This window comes from Monodon monoceros, unplaced genomic scaffold, assembly GCF_005190385.1.
Source record: "Monodon monoceros isolate NGI ecotype Baffin Bay Population unplaced genomic scaffold, NGI_Narwhal_1 Super_Scaffold_7, whole genome shotgun sequence".
Taxonomy (NCBI): domain Eukaryota; kingdom Metazoa; phylum Chordata; class Mammalia; order Artiodactyla; family Monodontidae; genus Monodon; species Monodon monoceros.
Window position 1 is genome coordinate 98773222 of NW_021703784.1, and position 22758 is coordinate 98795979.

General features: G+C 54.9%; 1 protein-coding gene across 2 annotated transcripts; it reads right to left on the reverse strand.

Moving 5' to 3' along the window:
- Positions 1–1093: 1093 nt before the first annotated feature.
- On the reverse strand, positions 1094–22449 carry SLC22A8 (solute carrier family 22 member 8). Of its 2 annotated transcripts, none has more exons than XM_029208567.1 (11): positions 22334–22449; positions 21272–21631; positions 7902–8005; positions 7223–7377; positions 6578–6746; positions 4318–4441; positions 3991–4106; positions 2798–3012; positions 1988–2096; positions 1648–1851; positions 1094–1569 (listed from the first exon to the last, which is right to left on the reverse strand). In XM_029208567.1, exons 2-11 carry the CDS (start codon positions 21605–21607, stop codon positions 1470–1472), a joined length of 1632 nt encoding a protein of 543 aa, XP_029064400.1. In that variant the 5' UTR covers positions 21608–21631; positions 22334–22449; the 3' UTR covers positions 1094–1469. The 2 variants fall into 2 exon arrangements, with proteins under 2 accessions (XP_029064400.1, XP_029064401.1); XM_029208568.1 differs by having other exon boundaries at positions 21272–21359; positions 22334–22447.
- Between the last annotated feature and the right edge of the window lie 309 nt (positions 22450–22758).

The following is a 22758-nucleotide window of genomic DNA, read 5'->3' on the forward strand; positions in this document are numbered from 1 at the left end:
GACCCAAGGAGAAGGCAGATGGCTGCTGGTGGGAGAGGCTGGATGCAGAGCCCCAATGGGAGGACTGGACTTTCTGTTGTGATTGGGGGAAACTTAGGAAACATGGTGGCAGACGTCGACAATGTTCAGTCACGGTTGCAGTTTTCTCAGTTAAATAGGAGACAAAGCTGCCTGGTGGGCACAGGGTTGGGACATGGATCAGAGACTCAGGGTGAGTTAGGGAGAAGGAGGTTGGGATTGGAGGAGCCCTGGCTTCCGTCTGCAGCCACTCTGGGCTTATCTAGTCAAGTGCTCACATGCATGACGGGACATAGATACACATGTGGTATTTCCAAGGACAGGACTTGCTATAGACTGCATTGTAACCCCCAAAGTGATGGTACTAGGAGGTGGGGCCTTTGGGAGGTAATTAGAGTTAGATGAGGTCATGAGGGTGGGGCCCTCATGATGGGATTAGTGCCCTTAAAAGAAGAGAGGGCTTCCCTGGTGGCGCAGTGGTTGAGAGTCCACCTGCCGATGCAGGGGACACGGGTTCGTGCCCCAGTCTGGGAAGATCCCACATGCCGCGGAGTGGCTGGGCCCGTGAGCCATGGCCGCTGAGCCTGCGCGTCTGGAGCCTGTGCTCTGCAACGGGAGAGGCCACAACAGTGAGAGGCCAGTTTACTGCAAAAAAAAAAAAAAAAAAAAAGAGAGAAACCAGAAAGCTTGATTCATCTCTCTCCCACCACATGAGACACAGTGAGAAGGTATCTGACCATCTGCAAGCCAGGAAGGGGGCCCCCACCAGGAACTGAGTCTGCCAGCACCTTGATCTTGGACTTCTCAGCCTCCCAAACTGTGAGGAAGAAATTGTTTAAGTGATTCTATCTGTGGCATGTTGTTATAGCAGTCCAAGTCGACTAATACAGGCTTGGCGTATACACACGTCAGTGTGCTCGCACTGGACACACGTGTTCACATCAGCCCACCTTGCGTGTACCTGTGTGCCCATACCTGTATGTACATGCCAGTGTGGATGGGCAGATGCACATGCTCACACGTCCATACCAGGCCCTGCCCCCTTTCCCACCCCTGTTCCTGAGCAGCATGGCTTGAGTTCTTCACTGCTGTTTATTGAAACCTCCCATTGAAGAAAGGGGTGGGAGCAAGAAGGGGAAGGGAGTGGGAACAATGGGGGAAGTGGTCAGTGGGGAAGGGCTGGACAGAAGAATGGCAGGGCCTGGGCTGCAGGGAGGGTGAGGGCAAGGTGGGGTGTGCAAAGGCCTGTGGCCAAACTTTTGAACTGGCCAGGGCTGGGTTGGGGAGCCCCGGTGGTGGTGGAGATACCTCCACCAAGCTCTCAGAAGACTGTGTCCTAGGAGCATAGTTGCACCCAGGGCGCTCCCCAAGGTGCCTGCGGAGCCCAGAGACAGGCAAGGACCTGGCTGGGAGTAGTCTCTGGAAGGCAGGGAAAGGAGGGTCTGTTGCCTTCAGTTGGGGCCCAGGTCCAGTTCACAAGGCTGCAGAGGGATCCTCTGGGATGCGTTTTCTTCTTCTGGCTCCTGCTTTGGCTCCTTTGCCTGCAGGGACCTAGGGAAAGAGAGCTCAGGAAAAGCCCTGGGCTTCCCCAAGGAGGAGCACTGGTGGGGCCAGAAACAGGGCACTGACCAGTTTTCTAAGTCTTCAACAGTCTCTGGCAAGGGCCGATTGAGTGTCTCAGGCAGGAAGAGGGCTGCACTGCCTCCCAGGAGGGCGATGGTCCCAAAGATGACATTGGGGAGGAAGGGCTTCAGCTCCCCGGTGATTTTCACCAGTGGGGCCGTCATGCTTCCCACGCGGGTCCACAGGTTATTTATGCCCATACCTGTTTGCCTGGGAGAGTTCAGAGCAGAGATTGGCAGCCTCTGTGAGGGTTCTCAAAGAACAGCTCTGGGACTCCTGGACAGGGGCCACAATCCCACCTGCCCCTGTATCCTTTGGCTGGGCCGCTTCCAGGCCCAGCACCTACCTGATGACTGTGGGGTATAGCTCGCTCGTGTAGAGGAAGAGGCAGCTGAAGGAGCTGGACAAGCATCCCTTCCCAAACACAGCCAGTACTGTCCTCAGGGTCAACAAGTCTGCACAGGAAAGAAAAGGCAGTAGACCTTGGGGGCTCAGGAGCCCCTGAGTGTTCTCACTCCTCAGAGACCTTGTCTCCCTTTTTGCTTTGGCTGCCGGACAGCTCACATCCAAACTTAAAGCTGAGTCGTAGCCCCTCTGCTATTCCCAGTGCTTCGCAGGCTTGTGTCCTGCTGCATTTGGGTTTTTCCCTGGCTCTGATTCCCTATTCTCATCATTTGTTGTATCTGTTTTTGTCCAAAAATATCTCCAGTTCCTTTGGAAGGATATAGGTGTATCAACACACAAACATCTATATAAAGTAAAAGTGGCTTTTCCAAGGTCATGGTGGAGTAGGTTGTGGGGTGTTCCTTGAGCACTGGGCTCTGAGCCAAGCTTGTCTTCTGCAGCGATGTCACCCAGGCAACAACCAAATCCCGAGCAATTCCTCTCACTGGGTAGACACTACCATACTTTGCCCTGAGTCAGATCTGAAAAGGATCTTTGATGTCATCTAGCCCACCTGTGTTATTTTCTAGACGAGAAACCTGAGCCCCAGAGAGTGCAGGGAGCTGCTCAAGGTAACACAGTGAATTAGAGGCAGACTCAGCAGATCTGGAGTCCCTGGAACCCCGCTTCCCAGCCTGTGAGGCCCACAGACACATTGGTCTCACGGGTCAGCCTCTTTCGGAGGGTTCTGGGGGTCGACCCAGCTTCTCACCCGAAGGCACAAAGATGAGAGACAGGATGCATCCTCCTGCCAGGAGCAGAACGACGGCCTCCGTGGTGTGCCGGCCCAGATAGCTTATGGAGACCATAGTGATGAACTTGGCTGGGACATCGACCCCACCAAAGATGAGCTGGAGAACATAGAGGTTGACGCCAAATTCCTCCACACCCATAGCCAAACTATAGTAGGCAAAACCGGTGGAAAACCTGAGGGTCAGAGAGTGAGAGATTAAGACCCACAGCCAGGCGGGGGCCTCTCCCCATACTGCTCATTGGGTCACCAGGGTGATGAATAGTTTCATTTCTTGTCCCAACTGCAACAGATTGATAGGGGCTGCTTCAGTGCTGTTTTGAGGCCTCTGAGATTGTGTCTGGGCTCAGTGAGAGAGTGCTGGGATTGACTGGTTATGTCTGACATGGACATGGTCTAGGGTATGGTGACAAAGTGCCATATAACTGACTCCAGAGAATATCGGTCCTGTAGGGACTCTTGGAGACCAAAGGAGGCAGCAAACAATCTCTCTTTGTTGAGTAATGGTTTAACATTCAGATGGGGGAGGTGAAAGTGCCCAGGGCTGCACACATGGGTCAGATGCCTCCCCTCCCCCTCTCAGAATTGTGGGATCCCTTTTGAAGAGTTCCTGGATATACTGAATCCTTTTCACATGGGGGTGGCCAGGATGAGAAGGGTGTCAGAACCAGGTCACGGAAAGGGCTTTGAAGGAGATGTGGGATGTCGGGCAAAAGAGAAGACTTAGAAGAATCACAATTTCTGTCGTTAAATCTTGAAGCCCTGAGAGCCAGGCTTGCTCTGTGGGGTCCCAGAGGGCAGAGCGGAACCAGTGGGGGGCAGGGACAGAGAGGCACAGCTCACATGGTAGGGATGTGAGCTGGTGAAGGTGTAGGATGTGAGCTGGTGAAGGTTTTTGGAGCATTTGCCCTGTGGGTGAGGTGGGTGTGACCCCAGGAGGAAGCAGACCCTTATGGCTGGACCTGGGTGTGGGGCAGGGATGCCAGAGATTTCTGGGGTTGGGGCTGGACTGGGGCAGCCCTGAGGAGGGGATCCCTTGACTCTTCTTGCAGGTATTTTAGGCCTTGCCCTTAGGTGAGCCTGCCAGAGGCCTTGTTCATGGCCCCTGCTTGGCAGGGGCGCTAGGGTGTGGGCAGGGAGGGGTGGCGGGTTACCAGGCCAGGGAAAGACAGGAGGTCACACGGCGCAGGGTGGGTGTCCGGAACAGGTCAGCTATGCTGTGCTTGGCCTTGGCCAAGGTGATCTCCTTCTGCAGGTTGAGTTTGATCTCCTTGGGGCAGAGGAAGGGGAGGGGTCCATTAGCGACCAGCTGGTGGGCAGAGGGAGAAGAGAGGGAGGTGCAGGCCTGGTGCCTTTGGAAGAGCTTGCTTAGGGCATCAGATGTAGGCTTGTGAGCAGGGGAAACAGAGGCAAGAGGAGGGGACAGTCCAAGAGCAGAGCCCAGGTTCGTGCCCCAGACCACAATCCCTCTGGGTCTCTACCTCCAGGCTGAGTGCTTCTCCTTCCTCCTTCTTGCCATTGAAGGCCGCCACCTGCCGGAATGTCTTCAGGGCCTTGGAGGACCTTCCAGACAGGATCATCCAGCGTACGGACTCTGGCAGCCACCTGGGGGCCAGAACCGAGTCACAGTGGCTCCCAACCCCCCACCTCCAACACCAGAAGTTCTTCTGAGAGGCTGGAAAATGATCAAGAGCCAGGGCCGCAGGCTAGGAGGACCAGAAACCCGAGCTGCCTTATTGCAGGTTTCATGGAATTTAAACTTGGTCAAGCTCTGCACCTGGGTTGCCTGCAGCCGGCACAAATTCCAGAGATCTCTTCTTCCCCTTCCAGAAGAGCCGTTCCCCTGCCCCCGACCCCGGGCAGCTTGTTATCCTTGGGTGTTGCTCTTAGCTAGGAGCCTCGGGTCCTAGGCCAAGGCAGGTGGGGCCTGGGGAAGGGTTGGCATGCTCGAGGCTGGACAGCTGGAGGGTCCTAAACGTCCACGTCCCCAGCCGTCCTTGGGCCCAATTCCAGGTCCTGGGTGAAGCGGGGGCAGGGCTGCAGTCCCAGGGCATCTTAGGAAGGGGTTTAGGGTTGTGGTCTAGGGAATGGGTCCGGGGACCCTTTGATTCTCCCTGCAAAAGGCCAACTCTGCTGGGTCAGGGGACGGTTTGCAAGCGCAACATGGGGCCTTGGGGTTGGCAAGTGTGTGGCCAACCTCACTCTCCCCCACCCTTGGGCTGTGCTTTTGGGATTGGTTCACCCCTGAGCAAACCCTGAGGGTCACAAATTGAAGGGAAATGGAGGAGGCAGAGGCGTGGGGAGAAAGAAGGGAAGCTTGGAAAAGTCTGGTCCCAGATGGGGTCCGTTCCGGCTGTGGACCCCACAGGCACCCAGGACCTGGCTCCAGTGAGACCCTCAGGGGAGTGGACACGGGTCACCTGGCCTCAGACCTTTGGTCCTGCTGGTAGTGGTAGCTTCCTGGGCCCATTGCTACCTGCCCTTCTGGCCTTGTGGTCTTATTTCTGCCCTGACAGTCTTCTCAGCCTGTGCCTACCAAGATGATGGGTGACTTCCTCCCAAATCCCATAGCCAGGGCCTGGATTCCATCCTCCTCTCCCTGAGAATAATGACAACAGTGGCTTCCAATCAGTGAGACTTCCTGTGGACCAGGCACATGTAACTCTGGGAGACAGGCATCGGTATCTCCATTTTGCCTAGAAAAATCTTGAGGCTCAGAGTGGGTGAGGCTTGTCCCAAGTCATACAGTGAAGGGACCTGCTGACCATCTGCCCTTATTTTGCCTCCCAACTTTCGGCTCCCATCCTAGGCTGTGGACACGCCGAACTCCACTCTGGACTCTCGGACCATCTCTCTCACTGCAAGATTGCCCGTCCCCTTGGGAGCTTATTCTCATTTTCAAATGGAGGCCCATTCCAGTCCTGCAGCTTTTTGTGTAACCTTGGAGGATTGCTTCACCTCTCTCATCCTCGGTTTCCTCATCTGTAAAATGGGAATACTAATGTCCCCTTCACACAGAGATGCCGTGAGTGTTGGTATGATGTGGGTTGGTCCCCAGAACAGGGCCTTGCACATAGTAAGTGCTGGATAAAGGATCCTCCAGGACTTCATTTCTGCTCCTGGGCTTGTTCATTATTTCCTGTTCTTTGGGCCCAGCTATCAACTACCACCTACAGATTGGTTTCCTGACTTCCACATGTCCTCACTCGGGGTCTCTGCCCCAGACCCCTTGATTCTCCCAGGTTCTCAGGTTGGAGCTTTCCTTTTCTTTATACCTCAAATCCAGAAGTCCCCACACTCTGAGGATTTCTCCTTCAAAATGCCCCTCAGACTCACCCCCCAGGCTCCTCTTGCCCACGCGGTCACTCCCCTTTGTCTCTCATCCCCACCCACTTGGGTTTGTCCTTCTGTGTGATTATGTCACGAAGGGAAGTTTGGTCAGGCCTCTCAGCACCCCGGGCACCTTCAGAGGCGTTCTCTGTCCCTCCACGTGAAATCGAGGCCTCTCTGGCTTTCTGTGCTCTTCACAGCCGGACCCTAACCCCCTCACCACCAACCCCAGCCGAGGGCTCCCTCCCCGCATGCCTCGGTGTGTGGTTCCTCCTCCCTGGAATGCCCTTCCTGACTCTGGGATGGGGTGTCTCGGGACAGACAGAGTCAGCCAGCCTGGTCAGGCATGAGCTCCTCCTGTTTGATCCCGGTGGCTCTAAGGAGGGGGCTGAAGAAAAGAGGGTCACATACCAGGACAACAGGAAGAAGGCGAAGAAGGGAATGGACACGGTTAACTGGAGCCAGCGCCACTGGGGGATGGCGTAGGCCAGGCCAGGCAGAATGAACTGGCCACTGGTATAGAAGTAACCAAGTGAAATCAACTTGATGGCCCGCATCCGGGTGGACACCCACTCGACACCTGCAGGAGGAACCCAAGGACCAGATTAAGACCCTACTGGGTGGTGGGCACCTCCTGAGAAGGGGCACCAGCCCCTGCCCCTCCGTTGGCTACTTGATCTGACCCTGATCCTAAGGTTTCATCGCCCCCATTTTAGAGATGCGGTGACTGAGGCTCAAGAAGGTAGGACTCAAACGTAGGTTTGACTGACTCCCAAGCATGCAGTCTTGACTGCCTCTCCAGTGGCGGGTGACGTCCCTTGTTTGACCTACTTGTGCGTATGGGCTGAACGAGGTCATGTACCTGGCAGATGCCAGGCCCGGGGGAGCTGCTGCTGTTCTGCTTGTTGTTACGTTCAGGGGGGGCCTCTGGGGTCCTGAGAGGGGCAGCGCCTTGCCTGACCAAGGTCGCCCGGTGCCTGTGGCTGAGCCACACTCTTGGCTTCAGGCTGGTGCTCCCCAAACTCCTGGTCCCCGTCCCCTCCCCCTGTGGCTCACTCAAGATCGTGGTGCTCAGGGTGATGCCTGAGATGCCGCAGCCACACAGGAAGCGGAAGACTGTGTAGATGGGGAGGGTGGGGCTGAAGGCTGCGCCTGAGCCGCTGGCAGCCAGCAGCAGGTAGCTGCAGGTCAGGATGGGCTTGCGGCCAAACCTGCAGCTCGAACAAGAAGGGGGTCGTTAGCTGCTGTGAGCCAGCCAAGGCCAGTGACTCTGCAGGGCAAAGGGCTGGACCCTCCACCTCCCAAAGGGCCAGGCAGGGCGTGTAACTCCCTCCCCAGACAGAGCCTTGCTGGTAATTGCTTTTTTTTGTTGACAAGTTAGACGTTTGAGTTAATGAGTGATCTCCTCCACCCCCAGCTTAGCTACCTGAGCAGGGGTCAAAGGACCTCTCCTCTCCAAGCCGTTCATCCACCCACCTCCACGGCCATGCAGCCACTACTGTGTCTGAAAACACTGAGGCTGGTTCCCCAGGTCTGGGGAGGCTGGAAGACTGAAGCTGTAGGGGTTTTGGGGCAGGGAGAAGGCTGTGGCCCCGAAAGGGGCTGGCCACACAGCAAGGACCATCTCTCCGCACTACCCCAGCTCTTGGCCTCTTTGGGGGTGCATGGGTGTAATGGAGAGGGGCAGGGGGTCTCCATGGGTTGTGCCTCCCCTGGCGAGGCCCCCGCGTCTCACCTGTCAGACAGGTCTCCCAGCACGAGCCCCCCAATCAGTATGCCCGCCATGAAGATAGACTGGGCCATCTCCTTCAGTTTGTTGGAGTTGCACACCAGGTCCCACTGCGCAGGAGAGAGGGAGAGCCACCCGGTCACCCGGTCACCCGGCTCAGTCCAGCCCAGCCTCTCAGCCGCGCTCAGCCTGCGCCCCCACGTGTGTGCTCCCTCCCCCAGCTCCCGCGATTGTCTTCCCTGAGCCCGGCCCCTGCTCCCGGTGCCGCTTCCCCCTTCAGGCTGGCCCTGTGGTTCTGCAATGACAACATCCCTTCGGCACATGTGGCCTGCCATATGGCTTGTGAAGTCTGCTCAGCTGTCACAGCCAGGTCTGTCTTCAAGCTCCTCCAGGCTCACCTGCGTCCTGTGGTTACCTGTGTGTCTGCTCCCCAACTTCACTTGTGCAAGGCTGGTCCCTCTGCTTGCCCCCTCTCTCCTCCAGGGGCCACTCCCGCTGCCACCTCCCTCCATCTCACACCTTCAGTCTGTCTCCTGACTGCTCTGCATCGTCATTTGCTTGTGTTCCAGTCTCTCCATTTAAAGCCTCTTTCCCTTCCACATTTGCTTCATTTCTCTCTTCCCTTCAAAGCCAAGGAGCCATCCTGGCTGTCACCCTGTCCTCGTGTCCCACTCATTTCCCGAGTCTGCCCCCACCCCTCCACTGAAACTCTGCTCCCCAAACCCAATGGAACCTTCTGTTTCCTGACCTGACTTCCCTTCAGCAGCCCGTGACCCCGCTGACCTCTGCCTCCTCCCGTCTTCCTCTTTGCCCTCCCTCTGCGGCCTTCTTACTCTCTATCCCTTAAAAGTTCCCCAGGCCTCTTCGTGGATCTTTCTCTTTTTATTCACTTTCCCCAGGAAATGCCACCTGCTCCTATGGCTTCAATGACTATTTTATGGTGAAGACTCCAAATCCCTCTCTTTTTTTTTTTTTTTTTTTTGCGGCACGTGGGCCTCTCACTGTTGTGGCCTCTCCCGCTGCAGGGCACAGGCTCCGGACGCGCAGGCTCAGCGGCCATGGCCCACGGGCCCAGCCGCTCCGTGGCATGTGGGATCCTCCCGGACCGGGGCACGAACCCGTGTCCCCTGCATCGGCAGGCGGACCCTCAACCACTGCGCCACCAGGGAAGCCCCAAATCCCTCTCTTTAGCCCAACCTTTCTTCTGGCCTTGAGACCCATCGATTCAGCAGCCTACTTGAAATCTCCACCCGGAGGGTGTCTTTTGGGCATCTCAGAGTCAGCGAGACTTGCCACCCCCTCTCTGTAAGGTCTCAATCACAGTGACTGGCAGCCCTTTTTGGACTCCTTCCTCTCCCATGTTACAATCGCTTCATCCTCCAGTTTCTCACTTTGTAAATACTTCTTTTTTCTCTGGCCGCCGCTAGCGGCATGTGGGATCTTACTTCCCTAACCAGGGATCGAACCCATGGCCCCTGCAGTGGAAGCGTGGAGTCTTAACCGCTGGACCACCAGGCAAGTCCTTTAATATTTCTCGAATCTGGATTCTTCTATCTCCACTACTGCTATCTTAGTGCAGGCCTCATCCTCTTATGCTTGGATTAAGAATAACAGCCAATATACAGTAGAAATAAAAGCAATGGGACCTAATGAAACTTACAGGCTTTTGCACAGCAAAGGAAACCATAAACAAAATGAAAAGACAACCTATGGACAGGGAGAAAATATTTGCAAATGATGAGGCCGATGAGGGCTTAATTTCCAAAATTTACAAACAGCTATGCAACTCAAAAGCAAAAAACAAACAACCCAATCGAAAAATGGGTAGAGACCTAAAGAGACATTTCTCCAAAGAAGAAATACGGATGGCCAACAGGCATATGAAAAGATGCTCCATGTCGCAAATTATTAGAGAGATGCAAACCAAAACTACAATGAGTTATCACCCCACATCGGTCAGAATGGCCATCATTAAAAAGTCTACAAATAACAAATGCTGGAAAGGGTGTGGAGAAATGGGAACCCTCCTACACTGTTGGTGGGAATGTGAATTCGTGCAGTCACTATAGAAAACAGTATGAAGGGTCCTCAAAAAACTAAAAATAGAGTTGTCATATGATCCAACAATCCCACTCTTGGGTATATATCTGGATAAAACTATAATTAAAAAAGACACAGGCACCCCTATGCTCATAGCAGCACTGTTCACAACAGCCAAGACATGGAAACAACCTAAATGTCCGTTGACGGATGAATGGATAAAGCAGATGTGGTACACATGACAGTGGAATACTACTCAGCCATAAAAAAGAATGAAATAATGCCATTGGCAGCAACGTGGATGGACCTAGAGATTATCATACTAAGTGAGGTAAGTCAGAAAGAGAAAGATAAATAGCATAGGATATCACTTATATGTGGGATCTAAAATATGACACAAATGAACCTATCTACGAAACAGAAACAGACTCACAGACATAGAGAACAGACTTGTGGTTGCCAAGCGGGAGGGGAGCAGGGGAGGGATGGATTGAGAGTTTGGGATTAGCAGATGCACGCTAGTATATATAGCATGGATGAAAAAACAAGGTCCTACTGTATAGCACAGGGAACTATATTCAATACCCTGTGATAAACCATAATGGAAAAAAATACGAAAAGAGTGTATATATGGGTAACTGAGTCACTTTGCTGTATAGCCGAAATGAACACAACATTGTAAATCTGCTATATGTCAATAAAATAAATTAAAAAAAAGGAATAACAGCCAATATATATTGAGGGCTTACCCTGCACCAGGCACTGTTCTAAGTGAGCACTTTCCATGCCTTAATTTTCTCAGTCATCATAGCAACCTTATGGTGTAGAGCTGCTGTCATCCTCATTTTACAGTTGAGGAAATTGAGCCCAGAGAGTATTATCAGCAACAGTCTTCTGACAGGTCTCCCAGCCTTCGACCTCAGTCCTTCCTGTCCATTCTTTCCCTGGTAACCTGAGTGGCTTTTCTGAAGCCCCTCTCACATCAGCTTGCTGCCTTGCCTAAGGCACTCCCTGGCTTCCTCTTGCCCTCTGGGTAAAGAGAAAGCTCTGTTAACACAGATTTATACAAGCCCTCAGGCTCTGGCCCCTGCCCACCTGTCTGGCCTAATCTCCCGCTAATCCCCAGCACGCACCCTTTGTCCAGTTGTCCTGAATTACTTGTGTAATGAAGTGAAGAATCTCATTCACTGGAAATGCCTGATGAGAAGGTTTTGGAAGCAAAACAGTGCGGGGAAAGAACCACACATCCCAGGGAGCTCTTTCTGCTTTCCTCCCGGGAAGCGAGGGGGATTGGGCAAGGGTGAAGGCTCCAGGTCCTCCAGCTTGCTCACAGTGGCCCAGAGTGGCCAGCAAACCCAGGGGCCTTCTGGCTGGAAAGGGAGCCTGCATGGTACAAGTGTGGGGATGGGGGAGGGAAAAGAGTAAAGGAAGAAGTGAGGTGGTGTGAAAGGAGTAGGCCAGCGGGTGTCTAGAGAGACATCCTGTACTGTGTAGCATGCGGTGTAAAGGGACAGGTCATCCGGGAGCGAGATGGGGCCATGTAATTCTTGACAATGACGTGTGAGTGGAAGAAATGGATGCTGCGTCCACTTCATTTGAGTAAGAGGGAATCCCTGGCCTGGACTTGCGTGCTTTCCCCCTTCCTGTTGGTTAGGAATGGTGATAGCTAGAGCAACTCTGGAAGCCACGTGTTGAAGATGGCGGAGCTGCTGTGTGTCTCAGTCCCCGAATGACCTCGGAAGGGGACTGGGAACACAAGAGCATGGGAGCAGATATAGAGAGAACTGGAGAGATTTTTTTTTGCGGTACGCGGGCCTCTCACTGTTGTGGCCTCTCCCGTTGTGGAGCACAGGCTCCGGACGCGCAGGCTCAGCGGCCATGGCTCACGGGTCCAGCCGCTCCGCGGCATGTGGGACCTCCCCGGACCGGGTCACAAACCCGTGTCCCCTGCATCGGCAGGCGGACTCTCAACCACTGCGCCAACAGGGAAGCCCTGGAGAGATTTTTAAAGGCATCCTGGAATTTGCGGGGGAAGGGAAGATATTCTGAGGGATTTTGGCATGCTTTCTGTGTTAAGAAAACCTGTAGCTGAAGTCTCCATTCTTCAAGGTGCTGAGAGAGTGATTTATGTTTCCTTTGACCCTGACTCCAAGCATAGGCCTGGCCACGTGGGGTCCGTGGTTGTAATCAGGTTTACACTAGTGATCCTACAAAAGCTTCAGGCTATTGTGTTCCTCTTTGCTTTTGTACTTGATATCTTCCCCTACTCTAGCAAGGTTGTCAGTCCTTCAAAAGACACGTCAAGATCACTTACTCTGAGTGCCAGAAGCATCTTTTCTGGCTGCCTGGTACAAGCAGGTAGTCAGTAAATATTCATGAAATGGGTAAGTGGCTGAGAAGCACGTCCAGACTCCCAGTGTAATTCCTCATTTCTCCTTCCACACTCAGCATCCCATTCTTACCTCGAAGAGGACACAGATTACATAGCACGCTACCTGCCTATTTGCTTGTCTATCTCTCCTGTATTCCGTAACCACACGGAGGGCGGAGACATCTCATTTGACTCTTTAACCCTAGCAGCTAGCAGAGTAGTTGGTGCACAGTAAATGTTAAATGTTTGTCCAATGAATCATTAATGGGGTTGCTATACATATTTTACTGATGACACCCAGAGAGGAAGAGGTAACCAGCTGACTGGAGGGAACCGGTCACTCAGCTTCTATGTAGCCCATGGCATGGCCTGGGCTGACCTCTTGTCTATCGGCTTTTGGCGGCTCCACATAGAGTTCTTGCTCCCAATATCCCCTCCAATGTTCTTGGCCTTCTTTTTCCTTTCTTGGAATGTTTACTCCTTAGGGAGCTGGATTCAGGAAGGCAAGAACAGGAAGCCCACTGCGGTGTCTTCCTGAGTGATGATATACCAGGAAGGTGGTGGGGGAGAAAGAGAGGGCTTACTCTGCTCCGGAGCAAGCTTTGCAAATGATGCCATAATAATCCTATGAAGTGGGTACTATTATTTTATTTTTTTTATTTTTTTGCGGTGCGCGGGCCTCTCACTGTTGTGGCCTCTCCCGTTGTGGAGCACAGGCTCCGGACGCGCAGGCTCAGCGGCTGTGGCTCACAGGCCCAGCCGCTCCGCGGCATGTGGGATCTTCCCAGACCAGGGCACGAACCCGCGTCCCCTGCATCGGCAGGCGGACTCTCAACCACTGCGCCACCAGGGAAGCCCAGGTACTATTATTATCTCCATTTTACAGACCAAGAACCCGAGGCTCAGAGGGTAAATAACTTGCCCAAGCACAGCTTTGGTTCATTTCAAGGCAGAGACTCAAACTCAGGTCTTCTGGACGCCGAACTAGCGCTCTGAGTCCTGAGCTGCCGGAGGGAAGGCTCAGTCCATGGGAGCTGTAGCCATGCGTCACTATAAGACACAAGCACAGGATGGGCTGGAGTCATGGTCAAGGAGGCAGCCAAGGCCAGAGCCAAGGGGGCTGATCTGATGTCAGGCCCAAAGGGTGAGGGACAGGCTCAGGAGCTGGAGCGGAGCAAAATCATAGGCCAGGAGGCCCCTCAAAGGGCAAAGAAGAAGGCGTGACGTAAACGGTCAGGGCGAGCCATGTGTGATCAAGGGTGGGGACCCTGCTCCGTGTGTGTGTGTGTGTGTGTGTGTGTGTGTGTGTGTGTGTGTGTAGGCTGACTCTGCCAGGGGACCCCACACATGGTCCGTACTCCCTCCAGAGCAGGGACAAGGGAAACAAACGTCCCTAGATTTGGGGCCTTTTGGCTCCAGTTTAGAGCTTGGGGAGAATTGCTATGCCTCTGTCTACTCTTGGACCTCTGATGGAACCAAGGCTGGGGCGCAACGGCCAGAGAGCCAGGTACCTGGGAAGACTCAAAAGGGCATGAGTCTCCAGCTCTGCCACTTAGTAGCTGTGAGTTCCTGGGCCAGTTACTTAACCTCTCTGTGGCTCAGACTCTTTATCTGTAGAATGGGGGTAATACTAATACCTGCTTCTCAAGATTGTAAATAAAATAAGGAATGAAGAGCACCCAGCACTATACCTGGCAAACAGTCGGCACTCTATGTGATAGCTGTTTTATTATTATTGTCACATGTCATTGTAAGGCCTGTGCTCACAGGGACGTGTGATGCAGTAGAAGGGGCATGGATTCTGGAGTCAGGACCCCCATCCCTCTTCCTACAAAAACTTGATTTCACCATCATGGCTGAGAGAGCCACCTTCTGGATCTGACCCCAGTGTATCCCTCTGTAAAAAGGGGCAACATTCACAGTGGCCATAAAAGAAGATTCGCAGGGTCGTGAAAGAAGGAATGCAAAGCACCAGCCCAGGGCCCTGCACACGGTAGATGTTCACCCTGACCCTGGAGAGCCCAGGGGATGGCCCCGGGCTCCTCTTGCCTGGAATTACAGCTTCCTAGGTGAGGGCTGCCACGGCACGGGATCAGGCTGGCCCAGACACGTGGCTGCGCTGGGGCCCCCTGGTCATTACGCAAGAGTCAGATTGGAGGCTAGGAAAGGGGAGATGATAGGAGAGGCGCCCAGGGCAGGGGCCAGGGTGAGCAAGTAGGGGTGATGCAGGAGCTCAGCTGGAGACAAGAGGTGGACAGATGGTCTGGGAGGTGGGCAGCCTGGGGATTTGGGGGTGAGCGTGGAGGAAGACCAGACACTCGGCAGGGGAAACTTCCAGGGTGGATACCCACTTCTGGGAGGACCACTGAGTGGGATCTCTGCTTCTCCAGCGGCTGACTTGGGGCCTCCAGGGACCTGTGTGGGGAGACAGGATTTCTGTGGCCCTGGAGACAGGACGGGAAGGCTCAAGGCCCAGAGACGACTCACAGGGGCCTCAGAGGGAGGGCCTGCTCATCCAAGGCCAGGCCCGGGCCTTCGAGGGCTGCAGGGTTGGGTTTCCGGAGCCCCCAGACTGAGCTGGGCCCCCACAGGGCTGTATTCTGTGGTGTGGAAGCTGTGGGCTCCTCTCCAGGGAATCCAGAGTCCACAGTCCTCACTCCTCACACTTTCCAGACTTAAAAGAAAGGCCTTTGTTTCCTCTTAACGTCCTGGTAAAGCTCCTTCTGAAAAATTCCTACCTTGTCTCTGCTGAACCCAGAGGAAGGAATGTGTGGTCGCCTCTGCCAGCAAAGCTTATGGGATCAAAAGGGGGAGGGAAACCCCCCGTGCTCCTGGCTGGACCCAGCGCAGCCCTCCCACCCTCGCCTCCTCTGCAGGGAAGGTCCTTATTATCCCATTCTACAGATGAGGGGACTGAGGTGGGGAGGGAGATGACTCACCAGGTCCCCAGCTGTCGGGTGGGTGGGTGGAGCTGGGCCCTGCGTGCTGGCCAGTGCTGGGTTGGGGGGTGGAGTGAGACAAAGCCCTGTGGCCTGGGTGAGCTGGGAAGAGCTGTGACAGCTGATTCTCCTTTTACCGGGAGTCCCCCTACTCTTCTGGGGGCACTAACCCCCTGCTTCTCAGGACATCTCTATTAATCATGGCCACCACAACAGCAACAGTGGCAGCAAACATTAGTTGAACACCTTGTAGGTGCCAGGCCCTGTGCTAATGCTGGCCTTGCATTATCTCTTTCAATGGTCACACTTGTTCTCTTACCCCATTTTACAGATGAGGAAACTGAGACTTCTGGGGTTGTAACATCCCCAGTAAATGGCAGAGTCAGAATGTGAACTCTGCTGCTTGGTCCTGGCTCATGGTGCCACGCTGTCCACCTGGCAGATGGCTCCTTGCCTACTAACCAGGGTCACCTGGACTGAGTTGGTTGCCAGGTGCTGTCTTCCTTATTACCACCCTTCCCTCCAGGGCTGGCACACCCAGGTCCCTGCCTCCACGCCAGAGACACACCCCTAGGTGAGCCAGCCACTGTCTTACCTCCACCCCGTGAGGGACTGGAACCCCACCCCACCCCAAGTGATGGAGCATGGATTTGCCACGGCTTGAACCACAAACAGAGGGGGCTTGACCTTGCTGTGCTGCTAAGAGAACCTGGCTGGGTCTGGCCACTGACATTTCCCTGACTGGGTGAGGACCCTGATCAGGGGTTCTCATGGCTGAGAGTCCTCAGGGAGCTTGGGCCTGACCAGGACCCGACCTGGAGAAGGGGGCAGACCCCGAGGCCTGGTGAAACCCTGTGTATTTGGGACGCAGATTCACATGGTCCTAACTGCTGGAATGGTGACTGGGTGCTCAGCTGGTACAGATGTGAGCTGATGCTTGACGGGGTACAAGACCTGCAATCTGGGCCTCCCTGGTGGTGCAGTGGTTAAGAATCCACCTGCCAATGCAGAGGACACGGGTTCGAGCCTTGGTTCGGGAAGATCCCACATGTCACGGAGCAACTAAGTCCATGCGCCACAACTACTGAGCCTGCACTCCAGAGCCCGCGAGCCACAACTACTGAGCCCATGTGCCACAAGTACTGAAGCCCACGCACCTAGAGCCTGTGCTCCGCAACAAGAGAAGCCACCGCAATGAGAAGTCCTCACACCGCAACGAAGAGTAGCCCCTGCTCGCGGCAACTAGAGAAAGCCCACGCGCAGCAACGAAGACCCAACGCAGCCAAAAAAAAAAAGACCTGCAAGCGCTGCTCTTGGCCAGGCTCCCTGGAGCTCAAGGTGCACCCTGGAGGGGAAGACACTTCCCAGCAGTCAGCACTGTCTGAGTCCCTTCGGCCGGGCTCTGAGGGCATATGGCCTTCATTCAGCATTAACTGAGCGCTTCCCAGAACCTAGCCCAGGGTGCAGTGGTTGGGGGATGCAGTCCCCAGGAACACGGAGTGGGGAAGTGGGGGCAGGTGGCTCTGGAGCCCTGCTGCCTGGGTTTGGCTCCCAGCTCCAGCATTTATACGATGTGCTGCCTTGGGCCAGTAACCTGTACCTTGGTTTCCTCATCTGAAAAAAGGACACAATATAGGTACTAACCTCAGAGAGGTGCTGTGAGGATTAAATGAGTTCATACGAGCAAACCGATTAGAGCCGTCTGGCAAGGGGCTAGCACGCGGTAAGGCGTAGCGATGGTTATTAGTTCATTGCTCCCTGTAGGATTTTTGTTTCCTCGTCTAGGTTCTGTATTCTGGAGGACACGGATGGTGGCTTTACCCCTTCCCTCTGTCTTCCAGGGACCAGACGTACAGCAAGTTGCCCACACACCTGGAAACTTAGTTACAGATATTGGGGCATTTCCACGCCCCCCACGCCTGCCCTGTTCCTCACCCCTACATCCATTTGGTTCCCCAGTCCCAGAGATTCTGACCCCCCAACCTCTCTGGTATTTATTCCGACTGCCCCTGCCGTCTGTCATCTTGGTCCTGGGTCCCTGTGGCAACCTGCTAACTGGTCTCCCAGCTGCTGGACCAAAATGCTCTGCAAGCTACTCTCCGCCCTGCAGTTGAGGCAGGAGATAGATGGGCCCCAGGCTGAGCAGCCGGAGTTCGTCCCCTGTGCACAGATACGCCAGAGTAGCAGGAGGGAGGAGAGCTGAGCCCTGCCCAGATAAGAGATAAAAGACTGCATATGCCTCATTCTTGAAGCCAAGGAGACCTTCCCAACTATACGTGCTTAGAAAGGCTCCTTGAAGGTCAACAATGGAGGGGGCGCCTCTCCATAGTAAGTGACCTCAACCTACCCACAGGCCTCTTTGCTAGAATCCATCTTGGCTAAGGGATGCGTGTGCACACATGGGAGGACCCTGAGATAAACAAAATATGGACTCAGAACCAGGCAAAGTGAGATGAGTGGCCAAAGGAAACCTGGAAGAAATGCCCCATATAAGTGATTCAAACTACCACAAGGGGGCTTCCCTGGTGGCGCAGCGGTTGAGAGTCCGCCTGCCGATGCAGGGGACACGGGTTCGTGACCCGGTCTGGGAGGATCCCACATGCCGCGGAGCGGCTGGGCCCGTGAGCCATGGCCGCTAAGCCTACGTGTCTGGAGCCTGTGCTCCATAACGGGAGAGGCCACAACAGTGAGAGGCCCGCGTACTGCAAAAAACTACCACAAGGGTGCAACTCTCTCTCTGAGTTGGCCCATGTGTCTATCCACATGTACCCTTTTACCTCCTAATAAATACTTTGTTTCACTACTTTCTGTCTTTGTGGGAATTCATTTCTACAAAGCCGAAGGGCCAGGGCCTTGTCACTGGCCACTGGTCTAGTGACTAGGATTCAGCGCTCTCACTACTGCAGCCTGACTTCAGTCTCTGGCTGGGGATCGAAATCCTGCTTCAGGCCGCTGCTGTAGGCCGAGACCACCCGAGATCACAGAGTGCAGATCCTTAGAAGGTGATCTGGGTACGCCACACTCCTGCATAACACCATGCAACGGCCCCCCGTCACCTTCGAGACAGAGTCCTTCGCCCCGGCATCCACGGCAGGCCCTCCTGCTGGCCCGCTTCCTCCCTATGTCCCTGGCCTCCGCAGCCCGCTGCCCGCCTCTCCAGCCTTCCTGAGTCTCTTGCAGTCCTTACTGCTTTGCTCTCTTTATGCTCCTGTGACTGTGCATGTGACTCCAGGCACTCTGTTCCTTTCGCCTGGGCTGCACTTGCCCGCATCAGCCCCCTCCCTAACCCTGACCCCTCCTTCACACTCAGCTCAGGCTTTGCTGACTCCAGTGAGCCCCCCTGGGTTCCCCCTCCAGGCAGATTCCATGCCCCTCCTCTGGGCTCCCAGAGCACCCTGAGCTTATAAAGCTTGTATCCATTCATTACACAAATATTTATTTCACAGAGCGCCTCCTCTGTGCCAGGCACTGTTCCAGCTGCTGGGGATATAGCAAAGCAGCTGAAAGCCCCTGCCCTGGGAAGCCTGCATACCCCACCACGCTGCTGGTGACTTTCCTCACTACAGGTGAACACCTGGAGGACAGGCAGGGCTCATGAGTTCTTTGAGTCTGTGTCCTCAGTACTATGAGTGTAGCTGTCAATAAATGTTGGATGCTGGATGTATTTCAGGCACTGCGCTGGGTGCTGGGGAGAAAAAGTGCATAGGACAGGGATGGAGTATCTGGGGCTATGAGAGTCAGCAGATGTGATGGTTAGGAACGCGGCTCTGGGGCAGGTGCCTGTGTTCAGATCCCGAATCTGCCTCTTACTAGTGGCGAGAGCTTGAACAATCTCCTCATCCTCTGTGTGCTTCAGTTTCCCCATCGCAACAATGGGCTTATCATACTATCTTTTTTTTTTTTTTTTTTTTTTTGCGGTACGCGGGCCTCTCACTGTTGCGGCCTCTCCCGTCGCGGTGCACAGGCTCCGGATGCGCAGGCTCAGTGTCCATGGCTCACGGGCCCAGCCACTCTGCGGCATGTGGGATCCTCCGGGACCGGGGCACGAACCCGTGTCCCCTGCATCGGCCGGCAGACTCCCAACAACTGTGCCACCAGGGAAGCCCTATCATACTATCTTATAATGGTGTCAGGAAGGTTAAAAGGGTTAATATTTATAAAGCACTTAGGACAGTGCCTTGCACGTAGTCAGTGCTTTATACAGAAATAAATATTCACTAGACAAATGAATAGCAATCGTAGATTCTGAACATAGATAGTCCTGGATTCAAATCATCTCTCTGCCAGGTCCGAATCATATGTAATCCTGGGAAAGTCATTGAACCAGGCTGAGCCTCGGTTTCCTCATCTGAAGGTAATAACAATACTTCCCTCACTGAGATACCATCTCCAGGGATTCCAGGAGCCCATGCTCATGGTGTGCCCAGCACAGGACTGGCACCAGGTAAAGACTTTGAAATGCATCTCTTCTAATGTGGCAAAAGCAAGATCCTGCCCTCGAGGGGCTCATGGTCCCCGAAGGGAGAATGAAAACATTGGCCTCTGCTCACTGCTCAGATGTCACCCCCTCCAGGAAGCCTCCCTAGAATCCCGTGGTCCCCCCACTCTTTTGTACTGCCATGAATGCTTGTCCCCCTGTGCCTAGTATGGAGTTTTGCTTTAAATTCCAGCTCCAAAACTGACCAGCTGTGTGGCACTGGACCTTCACTTCCCTCCTCTCAGTCTTAGTTTTTTTTGAATGAAAAAGGAGATAAAATCACCTTCAGGGCTTCCCTGGTGGCGCAGTGGTTGAGAGTCCGCCTGCCGATGCAGGGGACACGGGTTCGTGCCCCAGTCTGGGAAGATCCCACATGCCGCGGAGCGGCTGGGTCCGTGAGCCATGGCCGCTGAGCCTGCGCGTCCGGAGCCTGTGCTCCACAACGGGAGAGGCCACAACAGTGAGAGGCCCGCGTACGCAAAAAAAAAAAAAAAAAAAAAAAAAAATCACCTTCAACAGAATATCATTGTGGGAATCAAAGTGTGGGAGACAATGTCTGCCAGAGGCCAAGACGTGCCTGACCATTTGTGGATCCTCAATAAATGCCAATTCCCGTTTCGCCCTCTTCATCTGACCATGGTCTCCAGGTCATTCGAGAGCCTGATTTAACTCTGTAACTCCTGGAGATGGTGGGTAAAGGAATCAGTGAATAGGGGCTTCCCTGGTGGCGCAGTGGCTGAGAGTCCGCCTGCCGATGCAGGGGACGCTGGTTCGTGCCCCGGTCCGGGAGGATCCCACATACTGCAGAGCGGCTGGGCCCGTGAGCCATGGCTGCTGAGCCTGTGCGTCTGGAGTCTGTGCTCCGCAACGGGAGAGGCCACAACAGTGAGAGGCCCGCGTACCGCAAAAAAAAAAAAAAAAAAAAGAATCAGTGAATAAATGAGGATGTGAATGAATGGGAGGTGAACACATAAGTGATGGCAGGAGAGGATGAGATGTTTTCTGGGTCTGCTCAGGCATGTTCCAACCCTCACCTCTGTCCATCCCCTCCTCCACACACTGTCCCACCTTGAGACCTTTGCACAAGATGGAATTTTCCTCCTTTTCCCCATTGCCTGGCTAAATCTTGCTGGACTCCCTTATCTCTGCCCAAGGTCACTTCTTTAAGGAAGCTTCCCCTGGCCCCTGCCCCCAGCCCAGGGGTAGGCGGTAGTCTAAGGTCACAACCTTAAGTACTTTGAAGTTGTAATTTGACATTTCTTTGTGTGGTCCTCTCGTTAATTGATGTTACCCCTGCTAGGCGGTGGAACCCCGTGGGAACAGGGACAGTGCATTTTTGTATCCCCAGAGTTTGGCACTGCGCCTGGCACAGAAAGGACTGTTTGCACTCTGAAAGTGAAGAGACGGAACCTTTTGGTTGGTGTGTCTCTGCACCCAGGTCCTTCCTCTCTGCCTGCCCAGTGCCCTGTCCCTGGGTCTCATGCTCCCCTGTCCATGAGTGTGGGGTTCCTGCTGTGATCGGAGGGAGAGGGCTGGCCTCTGGGCATACCTCAGTCACAATGGAGTCCCTGGTGCTGACGTCGTAGGTCCAGCCATCCAGGCAGGGCTCGGTGGCCCCCTGGGTGTCATTGGGCAGGCTGGCGTTGGGTGGATATACAAAACGGAGGCACGGCTCAGGTTTCTCGTTCAGGCCCATGGGGAGCACCCAGGGCCCCGCGGAGGCGTTGGGTGGCGGGCGACAGTGGTGGGCGGGGGTGGCCGCTGTGAAGATCTGCAGCAGGTTGTGGTTGGCCGTGCTCAGGATCGGGAGGCCGAGCAGGACTATGTGCAGGAACTGGAAGGGCCCTTTGCTGGCCACGCGGTCAACGAGCTCGGCGAAGGTCATGGCACCGGACAAGATGAGCCAGAGCTACGGGCGGGTGGGGCACCAGGCCGGGGAGAGGGATGTGTGCACGGGGGTGAGGGCGGGCAGGTGGATGGGTGTGGAAGCACAAGGGGGAGGGTGTGCCCAGGTGTATGTGTAAGCCTGTGTATGTAGAAGTGTGTGAGGGTGTGGGGTTCAGCTGTGCGTACCCACAGTTTTGCGTGTGGATGAGGATGTACCCAACTGCGCGTACAGACATGGGGTCACAGGTGTGGTGTGTGTTCACGGCAGTGTCTGCTGGGATGTGCACATTTAGGCTGGAGTGTAAGGGCACAGCTGTGTGAGCACGGGTGTGTCGCTGTGTGCGTGTGGGGACTTGTGGGTGTGAGTATGTGTTCAGCCAGGCTGGTCACACGCGCTGCAGGCATGGGGCAGTGCAGGCCAGGCCGCTGGGACCAAGGGGCCCCGTCTTGGACGTTGTCCCCACAGGATGGCTGTCAGGAGTAAGTGGGAGGGGTCCCTGGCTGCCTCGAGCAGACACACAGGACTGGCAGAGCTCAGGTTGCCTGCAGGGAAGGTCTCCCCAAGCCCGGCGCCTCCTGGTTTTGGGTATCCCCTGGGGCTGGGTGCACCATAGCAGGGCAGCAGAAAGGGGCCAAGCAGATCCCAGAGGGCGTAAGGGACTTGGTCAGTTGCAGTGCGGAAGCAAGGCCCGGCCTTGGGGGCTTCCCAGGGGTCCCTCCTCACCTGGTACCTGGGCCTGGCTCCTCCCTCCGGCGGGGTCGGTGGTCGATGTGGCTGAAACCCTTGCTCTGTCCCAGGGTCCGGCAGCTCTGTGTTTTGGCAGCTCGGCTCCAACAAGCTGTGTTTGTGCCTTCCCCAGGGGAGCTTATATAAGGCATAAGCTGTTTCCCAGGCTAATGTTTGACTTTCTTTGGGGGATTAATGACACTGGTAGGGCCAGGGCTGTGGACCCACTAAGCCCAGCTTTCCTCAAAGGGCTGCCTCAGCAAAGGCTGGTGTGGTGGCGTGGCTGAGCCTAGTGGGGGGGGGGGGGGGGGAAGCCTAGGGGGGGCGGGCGGGGGGGGGGGGGGGGGGGGGGGGGGGGGGGGGCTGGCTTGAGTCCTGAGGGCCCAGGGTCCTCTCTGAGCTGACGGTCTGAAGACTTGGAG

Coding starts and splice junctions, on each gene's coding strand:
- SLC22A8 (XM_029208567.1), bottom strand. CDS start 21,607: ATGACCTTCGCCGAGCTCGTTGACCGCGTGGCCAGCAAAGGGCCCTTC. Junction 4,442..6,577: donor GCCTTCTTCCTGTTGTCCTG/GTATGTGACCCT, acceptor TCTGGCCCCCAG/GTGGCTGCCAGAGTCCGTAC. Junction 1,570..1,647: donor GTTGAAGACTTAGAAAACTG/GTCAGTGCCCTG, acceptor CTCTTTCCCTAG/GTCCCTGCAGGCAAAGGAGC.